The 26,199-nt window shown below is 37.4% G+C and overlaps 1 protein-coding gene across 13 annotated transcripts; it reads right to left on the bottom strand.

The window, feature by feature from the left end:
* Nucleotides 1-11: 11 nt before the first annotated feature.
* LOC138129220 (myb-like protein X) lies at nucleotides 12-26,199 on the bottom strand. Of its 13 annotated transcripts, none has more exons than XM_069045465.1 (23): nucleotides 26,057-26,199; nucleotides 12,084-12,191; nucleotides 11,054-11,941; nucleotides 9,836-9,961; nucleotides 9,672-9,728; nucleotides 9,484-9,558; nucleotides 9,294-9,380; nucleotides 9,127-9,201; nucleotides 5,539-5,631; nucleotides 5,352-5,482; nucleotides 5,204-5,298; nucleotides 5,064-5,135; nucleotides 3,857-4,019; nucleotides 3,525-3,807; nucleotides 3,279-3,471; nucleotides 2,760-2,872; nucleotides 2,461-2,640; nucleotides 2,129-2,291; nucleotides 1,926-2,071; nucleotides 1,722-1,867; nucleotides 1,481-1,562; nucleotides 587-717; nucleotides 12-393 (listed from the first exon to the last, which is right to left on the bottom strand). In XM_069045465.1, the coding sequence occupies exons 2-23, from the start codon at nucleotides 12,189-12,191 to the stop codon at nucleotides 255-257; spliced, it is 3,546 nt and encodes a 1,181-aa protein (XP_068901566.1). In that variant the 5' UTR covers nucleotides 26,057-26,199; the 3' UTR covers nucleotides 12-254. The 13 variants fall into 13 exon arrangements, with proteins under 13 accessions (XP_068901566.1, XP_068901570.1, XP_068901574.1 ...); XM_069045469.1 differs by having other exon boundaries at nucleotides 12,162-12,191; XM_069045473.1 differs by lacking the exon at nucleotides 2,461-2,640.

The raw sequence follows: 26,199 nt of genomic DNA, 5'->3' as shown, positions 1-26,199 counted from the left end.
AAACAAACGACTTCGACAATAAAAATTTATTTCGATAAAAATCACATCATAATTGGTAATAGAATAATAGGTATCGTCTTATAGTTAAAAATAATACATTAAAAAATATGAAAAATAAAATCTAACAAAATGCAATCTTGACAAGCTCGATACATATAGTTTTTTAAGTACGATAAATATTGCTAGAGTAGAAAATATTCAATGAAGGCAATTAAGGCGTTACTTAGATTTATTTGTTTTATCACAAGATACAATTAAGCCAGGGTCGCGTTCCATTTCTCCTTGTGCTGACCGAGACCGAATCCGGTATCATAGTTACCCTTGGAAATAAAAAGCCGCTTAAAATGGGGCATGCAGTACAACAGACCCTGGTTGTACGAGTACGAGTCCATCCTGCGAAAATAAAATAAAAAAAAAACGAAAAAAAAAAGCACTTGTACACCACTCAAGCCCCTCCACCCAATGACGTTTGTGCAATATACGCGGTCGCCACACAATTCACAGTACGCTACTCAAAAAAAAATTCAACAGCGCCGATTCAACAGTTTAATTTTGAGTTTGTTACACGATTTTGGCGCCATCTTACCTCAGGACGCAATTACACTCCATGCACTTGAAGCAGTTCTTGTGGTAGATGTGATTGTGCACGGATATTTTTTCCAATGGGTAAACTCTGGAGTTACAACTCTCGCAAGTTTCGGTCACGTTGGGCAGCTCCTTCACCAACGAAAGCTAAATTAATATTGTTCCTGCGTCAACCTCGAATTGTCTTTTTTCCAGGTTAAGTAAAATGCATCTCACATATATGTATATTTTATTTCACTCAAAAATAATAATAATAATAACATGATAAATTGGCACAATTACATAATCGCAGTTGTCGACTCGAATAAAACAGACATCAAATTAACATGAACTGGGACAGGAATTCAATGTCCATTTTACCTTGACGTAATACAAATATATAAAATTCAATAGCAACAAACAGATCTATCGCAAACGTTATGGAACATCAATCAGATAACGAATTTTATAAAATTTACAAAGACAAATAATAAAAAAACAAACATCCTTTCAATTATCAAAAAATCCAATAAAAATGTTTAGGAAAGTTGTACAACATTGATTTCTCACATTGACATCTCTCTGGATTGTTTCGCAATTGTTTTTTTTTTCTTTCAGATACCTATCACCTATCAACTAGTGTTACTTATTAAAAGTTAGACAAAAAAGCCAGTAGAAATTTTATCGATAAGAAAATCGTCGACCGCCGAAAATTCGTTCACTGGAAACAAACGACAATCAACTAATTACAAATGTCGGACAACAACAAATGCTGCATGCAAACGCTTTTCAATGCATGTACGTCTGATTAGTGCAAGACAAAACAAAAACACTTGTTAGAAAAAAGACAATTCAAGAGGCAAAAAAAAAAAAAACAAAAAAAAAACAATCGATGCACACCGACTACTGTACTTACCACGAATCTGTTTACTTTCACCCTCGGCGTCCTGTTCGTTTCCGTACTGCCCTCTCTCATCGATTCGAAACGGGCGCGCAAACTTCAAAAATAATCAAATCATGTGACTGCGGACGAGGCGGAAAAGTGAAGCGTCAAGGTCGCGTGCAGTCATTTGCCAAACGGGCAAAACGTTGACGCATTAATGCACACCTCGAGACTTCGCTAGTTCGGCAACTCGCTTAAATCTACGTCGACTTACGATTTAGTAGATTCGATCTGCGACTGTTCTTCGCCGAGCTCTTCGATGATGTTGACTGTGCCGCTGTTTTGTTCCTTCTTGATCTCGTTGGCCTCCCAGCGCTCGAATTTGGCACGCAGTTGCTTGGCCCTCGCCGCTTTCTGCGCCTGAATACGACAAAAAAAATTATAAAGAGGAACCGCCGAAACGACGAGATAACTCAACCTCGATCAAGTCATCATCGGCGACCTTAACGTTGTCGGGTTCGTCTTCCTCTTCGCTTTCTTCTTCTGATCCGCTCTCGGCTTCGCTGCTTGACTCCGGTCTCGCCGGCTCCGGGGGAGGAGTGAACCTCTTCAAAGGTTTGGGTCCTGCAATTGGTTGACTTTATCGTTACGTGATCGTCCTATGTTATTGTTGAATCGTACCTGACGGTTGGGGTTCTTTGGTCAGATTCTCTTCCATTTGTCTAAACTTGTTGAGCATCTTGGTCGCCGTGTGCGTCTCCTTCGCTATTACAGAGTCCTCGACGAGTTCTTCCGAACGGACGATCTCCGGATCTCTGTAAACGTCCCTGTCGGGCGTGGGGGCCTAGAAACAACCCGATCTCAACACACCTAATTGACAGACAGCAACAAAAAAAAAAAAATCCGGCGCAGCACTTCATTATTATTAATACGAATTAGTAAACCATTCCTTGACAATAACGTTAGTCGATTAAGAGCAAAAAGCTGCACGCATCTCAACAACACTGCACAACCTTGGCTTGTCCTTCGCGCGGCGGCGTTATCCTGAAAGTTTTCTTCTTCTTTTCCGGTTCTTTGTACGTTTCGAAGAATTTGAAACGCCGCTGGATGTCGGCAGTGCGCACTTGCACGTCGTCCACGGGATTGACCGAAGACTTGACAACGTCCTCGCTCGCCGATTTCATTAAGTAACTCTTCAAAGTACGAACGCGCCGTTATTCAAGAGCGCACACCGAAGTTTGAGGTTAGGGTGCGCCGTGTAACAAGTGACATTTGTACACGGCACACTCGACGGACGAAAATTCGAACTTACCTCTCGGACTTTTTTCACGTCGATCTTGGGCGTCGAAATCGGGGTGAGTTGGGGTGCTTTTGACGCGTTGGCGTCCAATTCTAGGAAGAGGGAGCGGGATTTCTTGCTGATCTCTGCAATAAATACAGTCAAGGAGTCAAGTCAAAATCAGTCAGATGTCTTGCTAACTTCACGTCGTTCAATGAACAATAAACTTGGCCTATTTTAGCCCTCATTTTGACGAAAATTTCTGTAATCACCTTGTTCCATCTAGTAAACAAATATAAAAAAGGAACTTGAGGAAGAAATAGATTTTTGACTAAAAAAAATTCTGCAGTGACAACAACATAACCTCACATTTATACTTGGATTTATGTTGTGACATACATTTATCAAATTAAAACATATTCGCAATTCAATGCTAACTGTTAATATGGTCACCGTAAACGATGATTTTGAACGCTACAACAATTTGAATCGACGCTGCTGACCTTGTAAATTTTTTGCAATCATAATTTTGACTAGACATGTTTCACCTACCACTTTCAAAAACTTCGGTGTCTTCTGCGTCTTTCTCTTTAGCCTCGTGCTCGTTGACCAGTTCTCCCTTTTCGAATCGTTCTTTCAAGGATTTAGTGTCGCAAATCTCGATGGGTTCCTTCCTCAAGTTGACGCAAGACTCGGACTCCATCACCGCTTGCTGATACGCCTCCTTCATTTTTCCTTGTTTGCCCTACGACCACACCTCATTACGAAACACTCTGAAACTTCGTCGCCACCAAATACCATGAACAGTCTATTCCTGATGGACTGTATTTCCTGTTTTCTCTCTTCCCGGCGTTCGTCCCTCGACGAGTGCTGCTCCCCTTGCTCCCATCTGCTCTTGACGTCGGACATTCCCGTGAAATGGAACGGCTTCTCCTTTTGGACTTTTTTCGCCCTGATCAAGTCGGCGTCTTCGCCTTCGATGCCGTCGTCTTCCTCCTCCTCTTCCGACGAACTTTCCTCGATGGGGATGCCGTTCAAAGAGTCGTCGGCGACGCCAATGTCCATACCTTTCGCCTGAAACCTACAAATCGTTGTCGACTGACGAATTATCGAAAAGTGTCAATACTTGCTTTGCCAATTTTGACAGGATCGACGGCGATCTTTTTACGTTGACAGTGGACAGTGTGCGATCCTCGTTAGTTTCCGTCTGTTGATGGTGTTCGAACACTTGGAACCGCTCCTTCACGTTGAGACTCTGGAGCTCTTCGAGACCGAGGTCGGGCTTATCGCTCGCTGCAAACATCCAAATCAACTGATCTGACGTGACGACATCGGGTCACAAGTTTAGTTACAACGCTTGTTAATTTACGTCGACAGTGGTGGAGTTGGACTGGAATCATTCGCCAAAAAAGAAGAACGAAACACGCGAAAAAGAATTAATCACTCTTTAAAATTGCAAAAAGAGCATTGAGTATTTATTTTTAATTTTTGATACGTGTAGTGGCATTAAACAGACGAATTTTTTCGTTCATAGCTCAATTACGTTTAGAATGTTTGCAGAAAGTAGCCACCAGAGGCGAGTCGGGTTTTAAGTAGGGGACTAAACTGCACCATTAGCTTGATTAATACTTTTAATCAGTTTCTATTGTGCAAGGTAATTATTGGATTAATCGATTAGTGCGCAAATGCTGACTTGATAAATTTCACAATAATTTTATTTGGGGAAAAATTACATTATATACAATCAATTGCTCGCCGACGGGCAATTAAGTTAATAAACTATAATAGCAATAATTTTTAATCGATTATTGCCAAGTGTAAAAATTTAATTATTATGTTTGCACAGTTGTGCACTTAACTTTCATGAAACACTGGTGTTCTAACTTGTTTTTAAAAAACAAAACAATAAATGACTGCAATCTGCAAATTTTGTTATAAAAATACATATGTTTGTGACCTCTTGGCAAAAAGTAATAGAATATATATTTTTTTAAATTGTAAACATTCTCCATATTTTTTTCAATATGGTCTGATTTCCATCAACAGAATAGGTGTTTTCGGATGACCAAGTAAAGGAATTTTGGAACAAATCTCATGCATTAATTAATATGACATTTCACTGCACGAGCAACAGTCCCGTCGGTCCGTCAACATTTCCAATTCTGATCGATAAACCGAACCGGACCACATTTTAATGATCGTTCGCCGCTCCCCAATCTGGCTAATTAAAAATATTTCCGTCGACTGATTTGGATGTTACGATTTTAAGACAGATGGCGCGTTAGATTAACTGTCAAATGCATGATGCAAAGCACACTCTTTCGTTATTCTCTGTACCTCTAACGACATCTGGCGGTAATTCAACTGGCTGACTTTCCCGAATAATCAGCTCGGGCTTTCTAGGTTTGTCTGAAAACACGACCAATTTCACAGTACGATCGACTGTCAGACACGCTACAATAACGATGTCAACTTACGGGGGGCGTCGTCTTCGACGGCTTTCGGTGTGAATAAGGCTTTGAAATGGGGCTTGCAGTAGAGGCTGCCTTCATTGCTCTGATATGTGTCGACACTGGAACAGAACACGTTTCAATATTCGGTCGGGGGAGTGTCAACGCAACTGACTTAAGTTGTTTGTTGCACTCGGTGCAACGGAAACAGTTCTTGTGCCAGACGCCCTTCTCGGCTTTGATCTGTTCCATCTGAAAGACGGGCTTCTCGCAGGCTCGGCAATTGGAAGTGTCAATCTGGGCGCCCTGAATAAAAAAAAATCGGTTCGAGACGCAAGAAACTACGAGCACGCATGGCTTACATTGAACTTTTCCTGGGCCTTTGACGAATCCGATGAACGGACGTGGAGGACGTTTTTCTTCTGTAGAGCGTCGAATTTGCTGAAACTCGACTTCTGCAAAAGCAGGATTCACAATTCAGAGCCGATTCGAAGTGAGACATCTTATTGTTAGTGATATAGACAATTTCAATTTTAATGTTGGCGACACTGGTTCATGACAGTTACGTCATTTAAATTATTTTATTTAAACGTGTGGTGTTTTCGAAGTGTTTCGAAGATATTATTATAAATTTTCGTTTTGTGAAATATTCAAAATGTGAGTAATTGAGCAGCACGCTACAAGTGAAGCGTTTTATCGAGTCGCACACTCAATTTGTTTGATTTATTTTCACTATCAGACATTTTTATTTTCGTCGTCAATGCAATAATCTGAAGCACTCTTGCATCGAAAAGCTTGATTGTATAATCTGTTTCAAAATCAAAAATCCACCAACACTGCATTCTACCTCGAAAATACAACCGACAACGTCGCCGACTTTTGTTTTTAGTGTCTGCAAGTGTCAGAAAAAAGTGGGGTTATGACAATCGTTTTGGTCGTAGTTCATCGTGTTTTTTATTCTCATTTTATTATTTCACTCAAAAAGTATGATATGGTAGCTAAAACCTTTTTGTACATAATAATTATTTTGTGTTTCGTAAATAAACTCAACGTTCAATGTCAAATTTTGGCGGGAGGTTGGGCCAACCAAAAAAAAAAAAAAACTTTCTGGGGAATTCAACAGGTGGTGGATTTTTTATTTTGAAACAGATTATACAACACTTTATGAAAGTCTCTTTTTTTCATTTACATATCTGCAAATTCGTGAAAAAAAGTATGACTTTCATAACTAGTTGTACAAATAACTCTATTTCATTGTCGTTATGTAATATACTATTGCGCAACAGTAGACGGTAAGCAATTTAATTTTTGTCGTAAACTATTGTTCGTCAAAGTCGGTAAAGTAGACACCTTCCTGCCGATTTTTGACGACTCTCACGGTTTATTACAATAAACTGTAAAACCTTGAACTCCAAGGAGTCAAGTTTTAACAACGAGACCTCAACAACTTTGCGACTTCTGCGCATTTACCCCTTTACACTAGATACATTTTTCATAGAATCTGGCTCTAGTGAGCTCTTGAAGTGTATAAGTGCTACCAACCTACCAATTTAAGAATACCAACAGACTACATTTTGCAACTCCATAAATATTTGAATACAGAAGTCCTATTTTGACATTTATTATGGATGGCAAACGACGATTTTATACAGCAAAGTTGCAGATTACATTTTGTTCAGTGTTTTTTTTTTGTGATTCAGATGAAAAATTCCAAAATAAAAGCAATGCACTGAACAACACATCGAAGTTGTCGGGTGTTCGATTGTTGAATGTGTGGGTGTACGTCTGTGATAAATACAGATTACGCACTAAGTAGTCTCTGATAACGACGACTTGTTAAAATAAACGAAAACAAAAATCCATAATATCTCGAAAATGAAACAGTGGCTATCAAAAATTGTCGCGTTGGGTCAACCGAATTGGCACCACCAGCACGGTGAGTCATTTAACCGCGATGATCTCATCTTGGCGATGCCAACTTACTCGGCGAAATGTCTCTAAATTTAAAGCAATTGTTTGATGTCTTCGATTATTCACACGAGTTATTTTCGTTTTGTGAGGCGACCACTGAAAATGCGAAAATAATTTTTACGATTGTCTCGCGACTTGGAGAAAATCACGCTTCACATAATTTATACCACAGTGAAATGGAGGGTTTTCCGAAATCAAGTCCTCGGCAAGCTGAAATGTAAATATCCCTAGGCTTTAACGATTCTGGAATTGATAAATGCGAGTTTAATTTATGGCGAAAAAAATGTATTGGAATTTAAATGTCAAAGCAGTATTATAAAGCGATATGGTGATTTATGTGTATGTGGGACGTTGGATATCGAACCATTTTAATTGTTTGAAGCATTAGAAAATGTAAAAATGTCTTGAATTGATAAGAGAGGAAGAGGGGTTTAAAACGAACAACTTCCGGCAGAGGAACGAAATGACAAGAAGCGTTTAAAGGTAATGAAAAAATAGCAATTAACATGACAAGAAAAATTTACAATAGAAGAGGAATCGATGAAATAGTACATACAAAGGATCACAAAAATTTTGAAGCCCAATGAAAAACAAAAGTCGATTAGTATAATTACCGGAACGTGTCAAAATCAAAATCTTATGGTGAAATAGTCCTTTTTTTATTTATACAGGGTGTTATTTAAAGTTGTACAGATATTTTAACCACGAGCTACTGGCTTCATGTAGAACTCGGAAAAAATATCTAAAAAATTCTATGTCAAAAAATAAAATGACATTTATTTTTTGAGCTACAATTTTTTTAAATTGCTTTTAGTCTTCTACGTTGTCAAACGACCTCGTAGGTAAAATTTCGGCACATTTTAAAAATACACCCTGTATATCATATTTTATAAAACGTACACCAATGCGGTTTCCTTGTTTTAAAGCATATTTCCTATAGGTTACTTCGCATTGGCGTACATTTTAAAAAACATGATATACAGGGTGTATTTTTAAAATGTGCCGAAATTTTACCTACGAGGTTGTAGGACAAGGTAGAAGACTAAAAGCAATTAAAAAAAATTGTAGCTCAAAAAATAAATGTCATTTTATTTTTGGACATAGAATTTTTTAGATATTTTTTCTGTATAATGAGAATGTTGGGATGAAGGAAGAAAAATGTACACATACGGGAGGTAAAAACATAGACTGATGGAAACAGCAGTGAAAATAATAGAAATACTTTTATGGAACTGTACGAGAAACTACAAGCAATAAAAACATCTACGAAAAAAGGAAATCTGCATCCGATAAGAATTTTGCAAGGGAAAGCTTTTTTTGATTCTCTATTGTGTTAAGTAACTACGTCTATTACCGTAATCAAAGTTTCTGATGATATTTTGAATAACAAAAAAATATATTTATTTTAAAAAGTTGTTTATTGTCGATTTTATTAAAAACAAAACACTATTCATTGATTTTGTCAAAAAATGAGGTGTACTTAAACAGTTGTTTAATTGAAAATATAATTGACGTATAAGTTTTTTTTTATTTTGACAGTTGCATTGGTACGAGTTAATCTACGCACCTAGTTTTGGTTTTCGTCGCCAACTCAGTTTTAAAAATTGCTTAATTATACATATTGTGTAAATACAGGTGGACACTTTTTGGAAAACATTTCTCTCTTGCTTCGTAAAAATCACTCGGAATAAAGAAAATCACATTTTGAAATGTTCTTTGGAGCAAGTAAATTGGACATCTTTTTTCCAGTAGGAAACGTCGCTCGAAAAGAACTATGTTAAACCTCTTAAGCATTCAAGCGTTTCAAAGCCCACCGGGAGAAAAACGAAATGTTTATCTATCCATCTGCACATCTTAAATTCTTTCGTCCCGCTCGTGAGGTTATCGTGTACACAATTTTTTAACGATTCCGAAAATAAAACGTGGAAAAACGTGTCCGGACGAAATTAAAATTGTCTATTCTCCTTGTCGACACTTACCACGTCTACGTTTGAACGATCGACAAGTTTTTTTGTGAATCTACAGTCTCCAATGTTGGAATGAAACTTTTCTCTCTACGGATATTGGGTTAGTGCACCATGCAAGACATGCAAAAAACTACAAGTTAGCCGCTTCGTATTTAGAACGAGGCACTAGAAGCTCTTACCAATGCTCGTACAGACACTCCGGAGAAGACGTTCTCAATGAGTTTGTTAGAGGCAAGGCACATAGCATCGGACAAAGATTTAGTACGCTATTCGACAAAATAATAAACGAATCAACAACATGCACAACGGTAGAGACCAAAATAAAAATAATAACAACAATAAACAACAAAAAATGGGGAAAAGCCTTACCGTTCTATCTGTACGGTTGTGATTAGCAGACGGTTTGTCGTCTCCTATTTTAGTCAAATCTCCGAAACTCCTACACTGATTGCGAACAAAACAGAAAATTAAGGCCGATCATGCGCTAGGACGTGGTACAAAAGGGACAAAGCAAAAAATGCAACTAAAAAAATCTATAAAAGAAAACAGGCGCTTACCAGGTTTTTCACGTTAACGTTATAAAAAGAATCCTCGCAATCATTGTTAGTTCCATTCTAAAAACAAACGTTAATTGAAAAAAAAAAAAAAAACAACTAAACTAGTCGAAGCCCAACAAGAGAAGAGACCGAAAGACGTACGAAAACGAAACAACACAACTTACAACTGAAATGTTTTCTTTCTCCTCTTTTCGCGACTTTTTCGATTTTTTCTTCTTCAGTCCTTTGTCAGCCGACGAATGCGACTCGACAGTTGTGGTTTCTACATAAGATTCAGTCACTTGCGTGCTCTAAATTCGAAATGAAAAGAAAAAAAATTATAACGAACAGAACAAACAGCGCTCTTTGTGGTGGATTCAGAAAAGTTACGGTGCAAAGTTCTCTGCCGTAAAATCGGTGTTTCAGAAGGAATTTATGTCGGAACGGTCGATAAAAATACGTATAAAGGCAACTAATGGAAACAGTAATGTTACGGTTCTAATGTTGGTGACATGAATTTAATTTTGTTTACCACATTGGTAACTGTCAAATCGTACGCGCCTCATTTATTTTTTACCTACTTTGATTTTGATGATCTTTAATAGTATATTAAAGAACGAGTTTTAGAAGGGTTGATTTGGCGCACGAGTCCCGGTTTTATTTGGGACGAGTGCCCTTATAAAACGAGTTTTTTGTTATTTTTTCGAATTTGGACCCTTTTTTAAATTTTTAAATAAAAAAATTAAATGTTCAAATGGAATTTTGTATTAATTGGTAATTCAAGGTAACGGATGCAACTATATCTGCAACAGATGTTAAAAAGTAGAGTTTGAATATTAATATTGGAAGTTTTTTGGTGTAAATGACATAATAACTGAAATATTGATAAAAATTTTCTTAGAGATCTATTAAACCACGAGTGCTTTAATAGATATCCATAAACGACTCCATTTTGAATACAATAATAGACGTATTTTTTTTTGACGTTAGGCCAAAAAAGTGTACCGTTTTCCTTAATTTGATTATTTCTCCCAATTGCAGAACTAACAGTAACGTTGACATAATCTAACTTTAAAAACAGTCCAATCTGAAAGAATAAACAAACCTGAAACATCAAAACAAAAACAAAAAAAATTCTTTTGAGTTAACAGTAAAAAAAAAATATATTTTTGGAGAAAAAAAAATAAGAAAAGTAATAGCATGTGACTTTCGTTGATGTTTAAAAAAATCACAAGTTTCTGAATCCACATCCCAAAGCAACAACATAATACCTAATAATAATAATAATAATAATAATAATGTGTAAATTACACAACATGCAAGCGAAAAACAACACCGAAACTACCGACTCACTGAACCTCCGGACGTCCCACCTCCACCCTGCTCCCCCGTTTCTTGCTTACCTCTTCGCTCTCAAACTTGTCGATCTGTTTGCCGACATCAACCACTTCCGTTTCTGGCCGATCTTCGTCACTTTCTCCCTTCTCCTCGGTCGCCACCGCCATCTTTTCTTCTTCTTTCGTCTCTTCCTCCTGCGTCTCTCTCAACTCGCCCACATTCTGATATATCACTTCCTGGTTCTCCTTGTCGACTTTCGCCTCTAGATCTTTGAGGTTCTCGTAGATGTTCTCCTGGACCAGTTTCAGGTTCTCGTAGATCGCGGCGTCCTTGTTCCGCTTGAGGAACTCCGAATTCTCGTAAACGTTCTCTTCTTTATCGACGACGACCCAATCGCCGGACGCTTTCGTCTTCAGTTCGTCGATGTCCGTGACGACGGCGTCGTTGTCGCCGTTCGACGTCGACTCCCTCCGGAAACCCTTCAAGAAGTCGATGTTCTCCTCGGACGGAGTCAGCATGGGCGAGGTGACCGTCTGGGTGAAGAGCAGACACGGCGCGACGTCCGTCGACAACAGCATCCTGTCTTTCGCCGACTTGACCTCCTGCTCGACCTCTTTGGCCTCGCACAGGTCCGTCAGGGTCAAGTCCGGTCGGCTGTTCGTCGTCGGGTCGTCGTCGATGTCTTCGTAGACCGCGGACGTTTCGTCGTCTTGGTCGATTCTCGTCGCGTTGTCGACGTTTTGCTCCGTCGCTACTGGATCAGTCTTATTTGATTGGTGTCCTACGTTCTCGTAAATGTTCTCTTCTTGATGGTATCCGTTTTGTTTCCCGTTCGTTTCGATCGGTTCTTCGTAATAGTTCTCTTGTTCGGCTTTGATCAAGTCTCGACTGGCGGTTTTCGACAGTTCCTCGTTGTCGATGATCGTCGTTTCGGTGTTTTGTTGGAGGTCGTCCTGGAAATTGATGTTAGTAGACAAACGCACGGCACACACGCCTGTTAATCGATTGAGAAACGACACTGCTTCCGTAGAAATCGACACAACACTGTCGATGTTTAGGGAAGAGTGGAGCGATAAGTGAAGCGAAATAACACACTTGGCTCATGCACTTTTTTAGTCTCAGGTTAAATTCTTCCATCAAGGCTTCCTCTAGATTATCGTCGGTGTCACTTACGATTCTTGACTTTTTCACGGTTTCGGCCATCTGGAAACAAACCAACAACCGATCAAGTTTTCGTCGGACCAATCAACCACAAATTAAAAACGAAAATAATCGTTCGTAAATCTGTCAAGCACACGAATCCACACCAGAAACACCAATTCTTTTACCAAGAATAGAACAGGATCATGTCGAACTCCACCTATTCGGCCCAGATGCACCCAAAACAAGAGAAAACGTACATTTACGAATTCATTAAATTAATTAAGACCAGATAAAAATCTCAGAGTTTCCGCAACAGGAAACACCGACCAACAAACTTAATGGAATCTCATTGAAGCCGGAATGGATGGAGCACAACAATTACCGCCGTTCCAAAAATTCAAATCCGCTGTAATATTTTTTCCTCGCCACCTTCGCGGAAAAAGAAAACCGCCAATTAGTTTCGGCAGAATTCGAATCTCCTATCCGGAGCCAAGGAACAAGTAGGACGCAAAACAGCCGACCGAGACTTGCAATCTACCTTTGAAATCCTGAGAAATCCTTTACGACGATCATTTTCAACTTTTACGGAAATTCATGCGACGGAATTTTCTTTCCGGATCGTGCGGCGTGCTTATCAACCGCGTCCTGTCCGACTTCCCCGGTTTCGTCGCTTGACCGTCCACCTTCATGGAAGACCGCATCCTGCGCCGAGGGGAAGAGAGGACAGATTTTCGTAACCTTCCGAGCAATGGGACTGATAAACGGATCGGGGACCTCCGAGAAGACAACGACTCAGTTCCGATAACGTTAACTGTCAACAGATGCGCTGTTTGCCTGCACTATTGACAAGCCAGTCATGCTCGGCTTATTTCTTTACGAGAACGCGATAAATGCGACCGTCGTGTTTACATTGCTTTCGACTTGCGGAGAAATTCGTGATTCACTGCTCAAAATCTACGTGAATCACCAGTCCGGCCGAGGAATCGGTATTGGAAATGATTCGCGAATGGTTCCAACGTGGATCACCCAAGTCTTAAGATGGGGTTTTTGCTCTTCACGTTATAAATGTTTTTATTTGAATGCAAAAACGTCCGGATAAACGCTCCACGCTTGTAACGACTGTCAAATGTGTTATCGGCGAATTCCGAAGGTGGGCGTTGTGCTTTATGCGATTGTTAATTCTGATTGTTCTATTATTGTTTGGATTTCATTTTACGATTATAACGTTTTCCCACACCATAAGGTTTATTACAAAGTAAATTGTAAGACTCAGTTTTTATTTTGCCATTAACAATTCTCCTTATCATGTGACAGATGGCTGAACAGTTCCAGAACGATTGAACTTTCAGTGACTTATGATATGACTGTATGTTCCATTTCTTATTTTTAACTTTTAAACATCTATGGTCATTCCGTGTCAAATCAAATAACAAAAATAGAATTTTTGACTTCAAGGTAGTCGATTTAATTTATTTTTGACATATGATAGTTTAAAATAAAAAAAATTGGGTCACCCGTTTTTGAGATGCACCTTGGCCTGGCGAATATTCGTAAAATGAGTACATTGGAGATTGATATTTTTAGAAGCTTAAAACAATGATTTTTTTAGAAATGTCAAAATAAAAAAACCTAATTTTTTTGCAAAAATTAGTACACTTCTGTTCACGGAAAAAGCATACAAGTCTTGAGAAAGATTTTTGCAATTTTTTGGCTGTGTAAATTTACTTCGTATTTGTTTCCATGTTTTGATTGTACGAGACTCAAAACAACCCACAATAAACCTTGAAAACAAAGAATAATACTTTTTATCTTCAAGCGGTCGAAAATTGCGCCTTTGTGATTCTCCATAGACGATTAAAGTTTCATTTTTTTTTCTGAGCGGAGTAGAAGTGTCCACAGGCGGCTCGGCGGGGTCAAATATAAGGTCATTTGAAGTATTTGTTACGATTTATTTATTAATTACAATTATCAATTACACGAAATACTAAAAAAGTGATTCGACTGTGATTAAAGACGAGTCGCCCTTTGTGGGACTTGTGGGCGTGTCCAACTGCCCATGGATGTCAGATCAGATGTCAAACAAATGTCAAAAATAGCGCAAGATTGCCCTTCAATATTAATAGATAAACAGTTGTAATCGTTTGCTATTTACGTTTTGATAACGTTTGTTGTATTTAGCGAACATCTTGAAGTGAGTGTGTACTGAACTGTCGAGCGACGGCTCAAAAATTGATGCAGATCGCGGCAAACTCAATGTACGAGTAGATCTAATCCGAAAAGCGTATGATTTCTACATAATTGCTCCTGATGCAAAGTTTCTGGCTACATAGGTAAAATTTCTGAATTCGCTAGAGGAAGAATTATAAATAATTATTGTAGGTTACTTGTCACTAAGTGTGACCCCTTTCGAAGCAATGAAATCACCAATTTGACAATACTAACAAACAAATACACGAAATTTAAACGATGATTAAAAAAAAGTCATGAAAAACCGTTGTTATACTAATTTTTGACATTTGCAACTTATGACAGTTAAATATTGCTTTATAGTGGCAACTAACGAGCGTTCAAAAAACCTGTTGTTGTTGGCCTGTTGCTTCCGTTTCCGTATGGCGTAGCTTCATCACCTGTCAAACCACAATTAATGTCAAATGTCATTTATTAGGTTAACAAGCATCCGCGTGAATTATTTCGTCCGCAAAAAATAGTTGTTTTTAGAACTATCCAATGGGAGTTGTCCCGGTTTTCTGAGTGCGACAATATGAATTTTACTTGAATGAATTAATTTACATTACAATGACGATCAATGTGAGGTTACGTATCTAAAGGAAATGTCAAAGCATACCAACTAAAAACGAGAGAATATCGGGGCCGCTTGAGCATAAATTATTTTGAAAGCTCGTTACCATTCTTATTTACTTATTCTAATAAATGAGTTATAAATTCGTGTCCGTCTTAAAAAAGCTTTTTTTATTAAATATCATTTTTGTCTATGAACGAACGTAAATTTGGGTCTGCAGAAATGTGATGGCTAACGTTTTTCATCACACTGCAAAGCAGGTAAATAGACAATAATCGGGTTACCTCAACAGTTCTGTTCTTTTCCATAACAAAATTTACGACCGCACACAAATTTAACGAGTGGTTGCCCTTTTAAAAAACAGTGTAATAGTTGTATCGCGCGTTCAAATAAAAAAAAAATCCTGGGCTGAGAAGGCGTTGGAAACCGTCAATTGTTGTGCTTTTTTAAAGCGTAGATTAATTGGAGCCTGTTGACAGCTAACCTAAAATTTAGAGCCAAAAAAATCTTTCTTTTTCAAATGGCATTCGTGTCAAACGGCGGGAAATTCAAACTTTACACTGTTCTAAAGGTTTAATTTTTCCAACGCCTACTCAGCCCAGGATTTCATTTGAACGCGCGATAGTTCTTTTCTCTTTAAACAATGTAAACAACTTTTTTCAAAAAAAAAAAAAATCGCGTTTAGAAACTAAATACAAAGCCAGTTAGAACTAAGAAACAAAAACAACTGGATTATTCTGGGAGTTAATTCTTGACTATGATCGTTTATTTGCGAATTTGCATTTTTGCGAAGAATAAATTGCGAATGGTGGAAAGAAAGCCTATTCTTGACAAGTCTTCTTTTTAATAATTGTCATATACAAATTAAAAAGTTGTCACTATTGTCAGTGCTTTGTGCTCATCCTAATTTTTGATTAAAATGAACAGTAATAAAATGACACTGGGAACGAATGCAACTAAAAAGCAAAGGCAAATGTTGGTGGAGTTATTTAATTATTTATGCAACAAGTGAGTAAAGTATGTACCTAATACTTTTATTTACGAGAAGGAAAATTTGCCGCTCGAGCGAAGCGAGTGCGCAAATCCGCCGAGTAAAAAAAGATACTTTACTAACGAGTTGCATACAAAAAATTTTTGGCGCCCGTAAGTTTAGATAACAATTTTTTCGACACTCAAAATTTGAAAAGTTTCTCCTGTGTGAACCCGTGGATCTTTAAAAATCGCTCGTTTTACTAGCGTTTTAGATTGGCCCACTCATGCCAAAAAAATCCCAATTTACATACGAACTCGTTAAAAAAACTACTAATTATGAATGAAAAATTTTATAATTGCGTTACAAAATGACACGCTACGGCACTTTTTAAACGCAAAATGCGTGCAAAAATGAACGGCTATGGCACTTTTTTTAACGCTTATTGACCGATTCAAAAATCACATATTTTATTAATCCATTTTCATCGATTTTCACTTAAATGTTGATATTTTATCATAATCGTGATTTTACACCACTTATAATTCCGCTCGCAAAAAACGAATAGTATTTTGCGAATTCGTAACAAAACGAATAGTCAAGAATTGGATTTAAGAAAAATTCGCAATTTTGCGAATGTTCGCAAAGTTACTAACGATCAAGAATTGACCCCCCGACCGTTTCCAATGACATCATTTTCATTTTTTTTACACCACGCTTTCCTGGTGAATCCAAATTTCTACCTGTAATCCTCCGCGTATCCACTTTCGTCGTAATTTCTCAAGAGCCATCAGCTCCGCTTGTGTCTTTAAACGGTGCTGCACTCGCTTTTCATTGTTTCATCATCCGACTGCATTTCGAAAAAAAAACATTTCATTTTGTTGCGTCCTGAGAATCACATTCCGTTTCTCCAAAGTAGAAGTAGAAAGCAAAACATAAAGCGAACCAACATATCGAAATAACAACTGAGATAAATGTCATTCGTTCGCAGCCGACTTTGTCATTTATGTATTTATATTTTTATTTGGGCGTTATGCAATTTACCGGTCAGAGTGAATTTAGATTAATGAGATGCATTTCTTGTTCTTGGACTAAAAATGTACAATTACGAAACGAGATTCTTTCACTAAACTGTTCGGACACATGTACATATTTCGGTTATTTTCGTCATGCGTTCGAAACGTCAAATCGAACGTGAACTTGAATCTTGCCGAAATACAAATTATTAAATTATGTTTCTGGTGGAAAAAAAAGTGTTCAACTGGCACCTCGTCCAAATGTTTTCTTATCCATTTGAATACAAAATCGTATCGTTCCAAGCACGTCAATGTAGTCACTTGCCGCCCCCACCTTCCCCTGCGGCACAACAAACGTTATCAAAATCACATGCGGCAATGTTTGCGCAAACATAAATAAACACAGAATTTGTAATCGGCTCGTGTAACTGTCGGTCGCGTCACCGTTTCCAAAAAAGGTTTCAAAAATGCCACTTTCCCAATGCCAAACCGATACGAGTGACGCATAAAAAGACAATCCTCCGATGTAGAAATAGATTGGTTCGTATCGACCGTCACACTTACCTAGTGAAGACGAGGAATGTGCGGTCGTTTAAAAATAACCGAACAGGATAAATTCTTCGGATGTTGTACCGAATTAGATAATCTCGCGGGGCTTGTTTAAAATAAGGCGCAAACCGAGTCGCTCTTCGGAAAATTGACATTAAATATGTTTCAGAAAATTTTATTTGTTGTGTCAAGATACCGGTTCGATGTTCTGACAAATACGTTACCAGATGTTAAGTTAAAAAAAATTAACACCGTTTTCAACATTTATGTACATGGTGATTCAAGTTTTATCGCCCGCGCGATACCCTATTAAAAAATTAGTAAAATTTATGAAACCTTAGGGTTACATTCTCTTGATATAAGGCTTCAAATGTGTGCAATCAATTTTCCCTTATCACTTCATTCAGAGCCATAAAATTAAAAAAATCGATTTTGAGCAAAAACATTTTTTTTTTCGTACACGCTCATAATTCACAATTAATTCTAAGAACACATTTATGAAATTCGCATCAAAATAAAACGATTAGTTTTTGAATTATTCAAATTTTAACATTAAGACAGTGTCATAAGTAAATACCTCATTGTTGGTAAACATCTGTTGAGAACTTTTCTAATAATTCTCTAGTCCCTAAAGGGTACCATAAATAACCCATGTCAACCTCTTTTGTGGAAGTGACCGCCCAATTTAATAATAAATCATAGATGAATTTTGCACTTTAATATATGTAATTCCATTTATTTCAAAAACCAGTGATGTTTTCATGATTTCAATGACACTAAATTTTTCCTAAATGTTTGAATGGACTTTTAGTGAAAAATTATGTAAATGAATGTAGCGGTTATTGAATTACAAGCAAATCTTTACCTGTTTCATTAAAAAATTTGAAATTTTTACAGAATATTCTACAGCGATACACAATCGTTCCTGAATTTTTTCAGTTTTTTAAATCGATTAGAAGTGGGTGTTTTTGATCGGGCGGTAAAACTTCAATCACCCTGTACACAAAATCAATTTCAAGGCTCAAATTTTTGCAAATGCCTCGAAAACACCTTTGCATTTTATTAGCATTGGCATATTTGTGCAAGAGTTAATTGAGCTTGGTCACTTAGTAATGCACTTTAAATATTTTGCAATAATTAAATCATAACCAGATGAGGTGCACAATGATTTTTTCGTTTTACATTTAATTTGATTTTTTTGTACAGTTTTACCATTTAGAATAATTTTCGGTCTCGGTCAATCAAAAATCCACCACCTGTTGAATTATGTTGGCAGAAAAAAAGAAATCCCTAGAATAAGTTTCATTTTTTTGGGTTGGCCCTTCCTCCCGCCATAATTTGACATTGAACTGTTGAGTTTATTTACCTTTTGAGTGAAATAATAAAATGAGAATAAAAAAACACGATGAACTACGACCAAAACGACTGTCCAACAGTTTTCTTTCATAACCCCACTTTTTTCTGACACTTGCACACACACTAAAAACAAAAGTTGGCGACGTTGTCGGTTGTATTTTCGAGGTAGAATTCAGTGTTGGTGGATTTTTGATTTTGAAACAGATTATACACACGCATTTTAGATTTTAAAAACGTCATATGTACTTTCTTTTGAAAAAATCTCTTGATTTCTATTTGCTTTGCTTATTTACTAGTATACTTCGTTCAGCGATATTGGGAGATTTTAAATTGTAGGCTTGTAACCCAACACTACAAAATGCACTACATTACATACTACATTAATTAGAGCATGATTTCAGGGCAAAAATCTTACTGCTTGAAGGATCTAAAATTTATTTAAATTATTTCAAATTTTACGTGCGCTAGGTACTACTTTCTCTTGGTAGAATTTAGTGATTTTTATGTCAACCAATCTCTCGCTGGACAAACTATAGCATCCATTAATGATAAGACGTACTAAGAATTTCACTGTAATCACGGGCAAGAGAAAAACTAGTTACGATTTGTCCAGAATTGATATGTTACACAAATATGTACTCTTAGATTTACTCAAAATCACATATTTTCGTATCGAGCTGTTGGTTCAATATTACATTGCTTGAAATTTGTGGAAAAAAAGGAGCAGAGAGAGAGAGGTAATAACAAATGTGCGATTGTAGTGGACCCCTTTTTATGGAGGTAAAGTTCCAAGACCCAGGTCTTTTTTAACAATTTATTGACACCTTCATGAACTACAGTTTTTGATAGAATTCCGAGGAAAAGGAATCGTCCGGTTCGGATAAAGTTAGCTTGAAATCGTCAAAAACTCGACAATCCGAAAAAAAGATTTGTTTTTGGATGGAACCAACTCAAAAAAAAAATTACGAGCTGACGAAAGACCAACCTCAACGTAATAATAATCCGAGTCGGTTAAATCAAATCTAGTGATCCTCGGGTCGTCCCGATTTGAACCCTACAAAAAATATTTACACGGTCGTTTAGACAAGTTGCAGAATCCAGAAACTATTGACAGGTGTCAGAAACGCTTACTGTTCCATTCCCGTTGAAAAAATGCCAACAAATAAAGTGTACGTCAAGAACATGATGTCTAGCACCACTGTTTTTTGTCTGTCTCCAGAAATACTGAATTCATTTTTAATTATATGTCTCTTCAATTTCCTTTTTAAAAATTAAGAGTGTTACTAACATCATAAATTTTTTCCAATTTCTATTCCTATTTCTATTTTTCCAAAGTATCTAACGAAGTGAAGAGTACACCAGTACACGGATTAAAATTATTATCAAGTGATGATTCACCAACAAAGTTTTCCTCTGTTGTATTTGACAAAGTACAGGTCCTAAAATAGAACACTGTGGTACGTCTCATAATATACGAGTATGACCTAAATCAAAAGTTGCTAATTCTAACCTGTTGACAGCGACCGGTTAGATCTGACCAAAATAAAAATGCTGCCACTATCGAAATCGTAGTTTTTGCGTAGGTAAAAAAGTGAACGTTATGGAGTGTCAAATCTGTGAAAAAATCTGGCAAAAATGTCATGTGACACAACAAACGATGCAACTCTTGCTCTACAGCCGCAGATCTGTTGCAAACTCTTCCGTTGGTCTCAGCTACAGTTGGGTAGGCTCAAACGTGTCCGCGAGCGATCCTTCCCGCTTCCTGGAGCGAAATGTTCGCAGAAATGACACGCATCGAACGGAAATAATGTACCAGAAACTGCTGAGAGCAATTCCAAACATCCAACCGGGATCTATTTTTGATGTTGGATCTCCGTCGGCCGAACAGAATCAGATATAGAACTTTGCGAGGTGAACACACCCGATGATGCACCTGAACGTTTCGATCTAGACGAAGTGATATAATTTGTTCCGTCTTCGGCGTGTTTTATTTTTATGGGGACGATTCAGGGGCGCGTTCCCGGGGTGTGGATTTTTAAACCTCCCTCCCGGTCAACGTACTGTCTCGGACAAAATTTACGATCTTCTCTCCCGCACTGTGATTCGTCGTGGACGGTAAATTTTAGTCCGCCAAAAGAAAAAATCATTCACGGGGGCTTCGAGTGAAATCTGGGTGGCGCGCACGCACTGTTTATAATAATTTAAGATAAGAATTGTTCCCTTCGCGGTTATAAATCCATCGAGCTCTGGTGAGACGCTGATAAAGTCAAACATTTTTTATGGCCACGTTGCGCGTTGAAGAAGACGATCATTCATCTTGTTTCTTCTGGTATCGAACGGAAATACTACCGGCCGCACATGTTCCAGAACTCGAAGTATGATCTTGAGAAGCATACAACATTTGCATTGTGTGCACACAACACCAAGGTTCCCATTCATGACGACGTAGAACGGAAGGAGACTACTACTTGTTGTAAAAAATTTGACTCGTCGAAATGTCAAATTTGCTTAAGACCTAACATGCTTACTAGTTCTCCTCAAATATTAGTAGAGAACGCACTTGACCTCGTCCAAATCAACGTTTAGTCATTGTGGACTTGACAAAATCTCATGTAGTCTTTACCAACTTGCGAAACAATGCAATTGTTTACATGTCAAATGTCACTCGTGGGTTAAACCGTTGAACTAAGCGCCGCGCCGTCGAAATACTACATGATTCATTCTGGTATCTTTATTACTATTTTATTATTAAAAAGCATTGCTACATCCGAATTGTGCAGTTCAAATTAAATCTCGAAATGTCAAACTGATAACGATAAATTCCTCAATTCAACTACACATCGATAGCAAAAGTATACAAATACATGTCCTTTTTGTAAATGTCATTTTTTAAATATTTACGAAACAGATAAAGCGATTCCACAAAAAATTGATACAAAAGTTAGAGCTAACCCAAATTAAAGGTGGAACATTTGCAAGAAAAAAAATGCAATAGTTCATTGTTTCAAATCAGTTTGTGTTACAATACCTGTTTCAAATTTTATGATCTTTTAAATACACCTTGACAAGATGTGACTTCGTGCGTTTTAATAACGAGGTGAAGTTAGGAACGGGCTTTTTAATCACGCTCTGGTCTTTCTAATAGCAAAAATCATGTGACAGTCAAAATGAAGTTAGTTGTCACTTGTCAATTGACGTTTATCAGGTTCGAATTTTATGTTTAAATTAACGTTGAATAAAGAAGTTATGTGTTATGTGTATTTGCATTGTTCATTTGGTCGTAAAAAATAGTAATTTATTATACGAGTTTTATAAGACACCATTTTGTCGCACGCGTTTTTTAGAGCACGAGGAGCGCAGCGACGAGTGCTATAAACCAAACAAGTGCGACAAAATGGTTTATAAAACGAGTATAATGCAATATTTTTTCTATTTTGCCCCTTAAATTTAAAAAAAGTTCAAAACATAATGCTAGGAAAATTATATTTGGCAAATATAAGGGTTGGTAACGCTGGTAAATAGACGAACAATTGTAAATTTTGAATTTAAAGTGTCGTGAAGTGCAGTGATCACGTAGCAACAACTCACTATGAGTCACTGCCAACATTAAAAATTTAAGTAAATGTTCCTGAAACGTGTATCGAAAAGACCTTCTTTTCGAAACCCGTTTGAGTGTTATACCGACTGTGTTATAGGTGCAAAATAGAAAAAGTATAGTATGCAACTCGTTTATAAACTTCTTTGGACACTCTTTTATTAAACACTCGCTCCGCTCTTGCCTAATAAATAAAACTCGTGTGTAAAGTGCCGTTTATAAATCTCGTTGCATAATATACTATTTTTCAATTTGCTTTTAACAAGTTCTTTCATTTTCATGGCACGTTTATGGAAACTATTTATTTTGAAAAATCAAGATCAAATTTTGCATTGAAACTGGATGTACAGGGTGTCTCAAAATTCGCGAATTCCGAATTCAGAACGTGGTAGGGAAGGACCCAGTGGAGGTCGAAAAATGCTTTGAAAAAAAAAATTCGGTCTTCCTGAAGAAGATATAAGCACTTTAATTTTGTTCAATACATAGCAGCCTTCATATCCACAGTAACAAAATACTATTCTAGCTATGTTGCCGTTCAATTTTTAAGAAAAATTACAAAAATTTAAGATTTTTTACTCTACAGTAAAGCTACTAAAGACTACTGAAGTGATCCCCTACAACGCTCTGAATTCGGAATTCGCAAATTTTGAGACACCTGTATATTAGATTACAATGAGATTCCCAACCGTTTCTGATCTAACTTCTTTCAATATCTCCAACAGGAAGCAAAATAACGAGAATTGACCCAATTCGCGAGATCGCAATTGGCTGGGTTTGCAACTTACATTTGAGATAAATACCAGAAAAGATGCACCTCGACTGTGCAAAAATTCAAATCTCTATTCCTACAGTTAATGAAAATATAGAGATGTCTTCATCGTAACTACGACACCCTGTAGATTAGGATTTTTTTTAATAAACGCACTTTTGAACAATTATAACGACCGTTCAAAAAAAAACCGTGTTAACATAGGCCGTGATTTTCTCTCTCTTTTACAAACGCAGGTTGATATACATATTTAGACATTTCCCTCACTTAAATCATTAATGTAAAGTAAAAATCATGTAGCACTGAGAAAAACAGCAAAACTGTAGTTGGTAAGTTCTAAAAAAAATGTATTTTACAACAGAAACAATTCACACCACTGTTTGTTCGCTAAATGAATCACGTTTGACATTTAATGCTAAAAATGAACCCGACACAGTTTTCGTTGTCACCATTAGAAAAATAATAAAACATCCCTTTTAAACGTTAGAGTTGAAGTTATTTCCAGCAAGCACAGTCGCCAAGTTAAGATGTACAACTGGCGAGAAGAACATACAGAAGCATTTCTTCAGTGTACTTCAAGTTCAATTTGAGTTGTTACGTATTTGACAACTGAAGCTTTGAAATCTGACCTTCGAAATTTTTTTGACATTTCCATTTTATGTCAACACGACAAGACGACGAACCGCGACGCAACACTGGAGTAGGTAAACATGAAAACTGAAAGAAATATCGCCGTCACGCCAGTTAACCTCGCGGTTATCACCGCTGAACAATTTAATTCATTCATTAGAATATAATCTGCACAACGAAAAAATAAAAACTCGACCGAATTAGAATTTGCGGTTTGGTGGGCACCGTGAATCGACAATGTGTTCTAAACTATTTTTTTTTTTTTGTGCGCGAATCGTTTAACATTCCTCCGTGTACAAATCGTCGAACAAAAAAAAAACACGCTGACCATTAAAGAGCTCATTGGTATTTTAATTGGGGCAATATGGTCGATCTTTCGAATTTTTTCGCATGCCGCGATTAATCTCGACCAGTCGTGCGACCGGAGAGCGCCATTGACCAAACAAAACGCGAATAGTCCGGATTCTCGCCCGGACAAAAAACAGCAAACAAGTGGTGGAGCAAGTCTAGCCTTATTATTATTAAACAAAAGATTGTCAGTTTACTTCTTGATTTGTCAGAGTTTTCTGTGTACTAATGTACTAACATCGTACATCGTAGTTGCCAGTGTAATTTGCCGCCTACAATACATAGCGTAACTATACTACACTAAACGTAAATTAATGTGATTGCATGGTTGACTAAATACAAGGATTTAAGATGGGTGTAATTTAAAGTAAAAAAATTGTAACAAATAATTAAAATCAAATCACCTCACAACTAATTTAGCTTGTTTCATTGATTAAAATTTTATTGAAACATTACAAAAACAAACAAAAAAAAGTATTGTTTTCAAAGCAAAAGTGTTCGTTGTTCCAGATATGTACTTGATTGCTCCTTTTCACTTATTTTCAAAAATGTTTTGGCACATTGACCAATATTGCGTCCTGTAGTCTTTAAACTGTCATTTAAACACTTGTTTTTTTTTTAATTAAAATATTGTAAAATGTTTGTGGGCTGTGCTCTGGTCATTCCTTTAATCCTCAATAGTTTCCTCAAATTTTTCCACTTAATTGTTTTCCTAACACAAATCTGTTGATTACGTCTAAAATTTGGACCAACAAAAACGTCTTCAAATTAGAACTTTTTTTACTTCTTCAACTAACTAATGAACTTACAAAAAACTGATAAACAATGAAAACTGCAAAGGACAAATGTGAACTGTCAAATGTCAAATTTACAAGTCCAGAAGAGGCGGCAAATCCATACGGCACCATACATCACAGCCAACTACGATATTAGAAACATTTATTGTACTACTACAACATTTTTTTTTTAATATGAAGTATTATTTTTGTAGTAGGTTCATACAGGATTTATTTTAGCCTTCTGTCAGGTGAAATAATGGGATAAACTGTGAAAAAACTGACAAGCATCAGCTAAACAAAAATCCACAAGTTTCGATGTTGGCCAGCCTGATCCAAACAACAGAGAAAAATGAAAAAAGTCCTAAATTCCGCGACTAGGTCATTAACTCGCCTGTCAGAGATCAACAAACTCCGGTCGTTGTTTAGGTATGCAGTGGAAACGAGCAACATTCGCTAAAAAAAAGTATCATCTACGTCTGAACGCTCACGACGGCCGGATAGCAAAGAAGTACAACCACCATCCGGAGCGGCCAGGACGAGGTCAGAATGTCGTTGTTTGTTGGGCCGGGTCAAGTAGCCGTGGAAATAATGCTACGCTTGCTTGACCATTCGACAACGGCAGCCTCCCGTTGTACGTGAGCACATACGTACGTGTGCGATTCCGGTTTGCGATGAAAATCGAAACGTGTTACGTCGCTTTCAGAATTCCGAAAAACACGCCGAATTCCGCACAAATTTAGAAAGTTGGCTGCAATCCAAATTCTTCCGTAGGTGTGCAACGTGAAAAAATAAGCGGCGGCGATCTGGATGCACCGCTCGGACCCGACTGCAACGCAAAAAAAAATATCCAACGAAGAAACAGAGGGAAAAAACTGTGACATGAAGGGATCGTGTTGCTGTTTCGCCCCGGCACCGCCGACTGTCTCGGAACAAGTGACGATCAATGACATTCGAGACAGCTTGATTTTTCTCCGCCGGTGCGACAAAAATTGGACTCACCCCGTGTATATACGTGTAGGCTTGTGGCCGATTTAATTTTTTTCCATTTTTAACGCCGAAACGTCGCAGATGCGACTGCCGATGACTGGAAACGTGCAAAATCGAGGGACTTACCTTAGATTTGTGTAAAAAATAAGTTCCTTCCTATCGAATTTGGCACGACACTGGTTTTTCGTGAAAAACGACAACAACCCACCGCACTCACTATACGACTAAAAACCAGAAATTTGATACTGAAAGAAGCTATTTATAAAAAA

This window comes from Tenebrio molitor, chromosome 4 (genome assembly GCF_963966145.1).
Source record: "Tenebrio molitor chromosome 4, icTenMoli1.1, whole genome shotgun sequence".
Lineage (NCBI taxonomy): Eukaryota > Metazoa > Arthropoda > Insecta > Coleoptera > Tenebrionidae > Tenebrio > Tenebrio molitor.
Note: the sequence above shows the minus strand (reverse complement) of the source record. Positions and strands in the feature narration are given on the sequence as shown.

Excerpts from the sequence above, each read along its gene's own strand:
- LOC138129220 (XM_069045465.1), bottom strand. The coding sequence starts at position 12,191 with ATGGCCGAAACCGTGAAAAAGTCAAGAATCGTAAGTGACACCGACGAT. Across the intron at positions 5,299-5,351 it reads GAGTGCAACAAACAACTTAA|TGTCGACACATATCAGAGCA; the intron begins GTCAGTTGCGTT and ends GTTCTGTTCCAG. Across the intron at positions 5,136-5,203 it reads CGTCGAAGACGACGCCCCCC|ACAAACCTAGAAAGCCCGAG; the intron begins GTAAGTTGACAT and ends TCGTGTTTTCAG.